The sequence below is a fragment of the Amborella trichopoda genome, chromosome 1 (genome assembly GCF_054954075.1).
Source record: "Amborella trichopoda isolate Santa Cruz 75 chromosome 1, AtrichopodaSantaCruz75HAP2 v2.0, whole genome shotgun sequence".
NCBI lineage: Eukaryota > Viridiplantae > Streptophyta > Magnoliopsida > Amborellales > Amborellaceae > Amborella > Amborella trichopoda.
In genome coordinates, this window is record NC_142336.1 from 44263339 (window position 1) to 44266812 (window position 3474).

General features: G+C 37.4%; 1 protein-coding gene across 1 annotated transcript; it reads left to right on the top strand.

Annotated features, from left to right (window-relative positions):
- Positions 1 to 243: 243 nt before the first annotated feature.
- LOC18442170 (aspartic proteinase PCS1) lies at positions 244 to 1742 on the top strand. Its single transcript, XM_006852394.4, has one exon. The coding sequence runs from the start codon at positions 264 to 266 to the stop codon at positions 1545 to 1547; it is 1284 nt and encodes a 427-aa protein (XP_006852456.4). The 5' UTR covers positions 244 to 263; the 3' UTR covers positions 1548 to 1742.
- The last annotated feature ends 1732 nt before the right edge of the window (positions 1743 to 3474 follow it).

The following is a 3474-nucleotide window of genomic DNA, read 5'->3' on the forward strand; positions in this document are numbered from 1 at the left end:
TTTTTTCTTTGAGATATACTTTGTATTGAGGATTCTTGCTTTTACTCCAATATATAGTGAGAGATTGGGAAGATGCTTCATGCCCTATTAAGAAAGAGAGAGAGAAAGAGATAACCTCCTTAAAGAACCAAGGTATCTAGGGACAAAATTTATGAGAGAGAGAGATAACCTCTTCAAACAGACAAGGCATATAAGGGGCTATGGATCTGCCCCTCAGAATCATCCACCCCTCCCTTGCTTTCTCAAAGTACAAGCATTCACCTATGCACTTGACATTATATAAATGGAGCCCAAAACATGTTCATTTCCAAAAAGAAAAGAAAAAAAGCATGGAAACCTCCATTCACTTTTTCATCACCCTTTTCTTCTTCATCTCTGCTCCTCTTCCCTTTGCTATGTCCGCACCATTCACAAATCTCTCTCTCTCATTCCCCATCTTCTACAACTCCTCCCAGCCTTCATCAATTCAACCACAAGGATCTGTTGGAACCTCCTTCACGTATAGGAAGGCTCTCTTTCTCTCAATAACCATAGGCACCCCACCTCAGACTCAACCAGTACTTCTCGACACCGGAAGCGAACTGTCGTGGTTGCTCCATAGCGTTTCCAGAACCTCAGCTTATAATCCTTCTCTCTCGTCTTCCTTCTCTTATCTTCGCTGCAAAAATCATCTATGCAAGGATTTTGATTCTGCCGTTTGCGGCCAAAGAAATAGGTGTGGCTATTCTTTCTCATATGCAGACGGAACGGTAGGGGAGGGAGAAATCGGTACAGAAGTCATGGCTCTCTCTAAAAACTTTGTGATCAATTCCCTGGTATTTGGTGTTCAGAAAATCTCATCAGACCCACTTCGAGGAATTCTTGGTCTCAACAGGGGCCAACTATCTTTCATCTCTCAATCCAAGGTCCCAAAATTCTCTTACTGCATTCCTAATCATGGCTCTGAAGGCACATTTTACATAGGAACGAACCCGAATTCGAACTCTTTTCGCTACACCAAGCTGCTGACCTCAAATGACAACTTGCCTTACTTCGACCACACTGCATACACACTGAATTTGCATGGAATCCGACTCGGCAAGAAGCGTTTGCCGCTGGAGAGATCGGTCTTCCAACCGGATCATACTGGGGCCGGGCAAACGATTATCGACTCCGGGACCCAATATTCTTACATGACAGGGACCATCTATGGAGCTCTCAAAACTGAGTTCATGTCTCAAAATGTGAAGTACGAGAGGTGGATCAAGAGTGGGTATGTGCATGAGGATGTCTTGGACTTATGCTATGAGATGAATGGAGGAGAGGTAGAGGGTTTCCTTAAGAGCATCAACCACTTATTTTTAGAATTTGGGGATGGAGTTGAAATGAAGTTAGGTGGACTAAACCTGTTGCATGAGGTTATGTCTGGGATTTGGTGCTTTACCTTTGGGAACTCGGATTATCTTGGTTCAGAGATTAACATAATTGGGAATCACCATCAACGTAACATGTGGGTGGAGTATGATGCTCAAAACTATCGCCTTGGCTTCGCTCCTGCACGTTGCTAGAGAAACAGGGAGATTTGTGAAAGTCATGGTGCAGTTTCTATGAAGTTAATTCCAATAAGTCAAGGTAAACTAAAAGAAAAAAAGAAAATAAATGAGAATTTCCACCAGTCCAAGCCTTATGAACCATTATGTGCGGTGTTTAATACTTATATTGTGCTTATACTATCAAATAAATAAATGAAATTTCGTATGAGATATCTTGGATGATGTGAAAGGAAAGTATATATTGTTTATTAGATTGATCCTTATCTCAATTTGGATGAACAATAAAGAATGGACTATGGAGTATGTTTGTCTGACTTAGATTTCATTTTCGATTTCGAATCACGAGTTTCTTTCCTTTTTTCTTTTAAATTGTCATTATATCATATTCGTTTAGAATTTGTTTAGAATTTTTTTTGGAGAAATGATCCTATAGGACCCTCTTCCATCCATGTGTGTAGGACTTCAAAGGATCACCCTTATATTTGGTATAGATATTTAGAAAAGTCAAGTCCCACACCCATGTGACAACTTTTTTAGAGATCTATGCCAAATTTAATGGTGATCCTTTAAGGTCTTACACACATGGGTGGAGGAAGGTCCTATAGGATTATTACTCTTTTGTTTGTTTTTTTTTTTTTTTTTTGTCGGGAAATGGGGGATTTCTTTTTTGTCTATCTCCCTTATGAAACAAGCATAGGCTTTGAAGATAGATACTCGACCACGTTAATATTTCTGCTCCTTAAAAGGCACGCATCATAATTGCATTGTATAGAATAGGTATTCCACATTTGAGACTCCAGATTTGGAAAAAGAGGGAAGCGTGGCATGTGTGCCGGGACTTGGATTGAGCGGACTCCGACGAGTATCCGACTGAGTGTATAAGAAAGCGTGAAGTGTGTGCCGGGACTTTTTTCTAAAAATTTTAGAGAAAATTAAAAATAAAAAAATTGTAATATATATATATATATATATATATATAGGCAAGCTTTTTATGTTTCTACTACAACATAAAACTTATATATTTTCCCTTATCCAACCCTCCGAAGGGCTAAGATTGCCCCAATCACAATGTCCCGTCTCTAGACTATTTTATTTTTAATGTTTTTTCTATAAACTATTTTGACACCAAATTTTGGACATCCAATCCTCTATTAAACTCGCACTAGTAAAAAATATTAAAAAATTATTTTCAATAAAATAAAATAACCAAAATACCCCTGAAAGTTTCAAGGGGTATTTTGGTCATTATATTTTATCAAAAAATTAATTTTAATATTTTTTATTGGTGTGCCCCAATGAGAAGATGGCACGTACTAAATTTCATATTCATGCAATTTGTATAAAAAAGCTAACAATAAAATATTTTGAGACGTCAGATCTAAGATCAACGGTAAGTGGCTCTCTTGATCAAAATTGGACGGCTGGATGGTAGCGGAAGCATCGATCTTCTATGCTGTAAGGGAAGTATATATATGGAAAATGATCATGTGAGCCAGTGGGCTCACAAGTAAAAATGATCCTAACGGCCCATATTGAATCTGGGCCAATCTGACGATCACGGATGTCCGATCGTGTTTGAATTTTAATTTTTTTTTTTACAAATACAAATCACCTGCAATTTTAAGTGTGTGTTCTTTTTATAAAGCCACACGTAATAAAAATATAAACAAAATAATCTCCAAAAACAATATTGACCAAAATACCCTTGAAACTTTATGGGGGTATTTTCGTCATTTTTTCATGTAAACTAGTTTTTTGATATTTTTCGAAGGTTCATCTATTTTTTATAAATACACGCTTAAAATTTTAAGTAATTTGGATTTGTAGAAAAAAATTAAAATTCAAACACTATCAGGCATCCGTGATTGTCAGATCGGTTCAGATTCACTCTGGGCTGTTGGGCTCATTTTTACTTGGGCTAAGAGGATCATTTTCCATATAT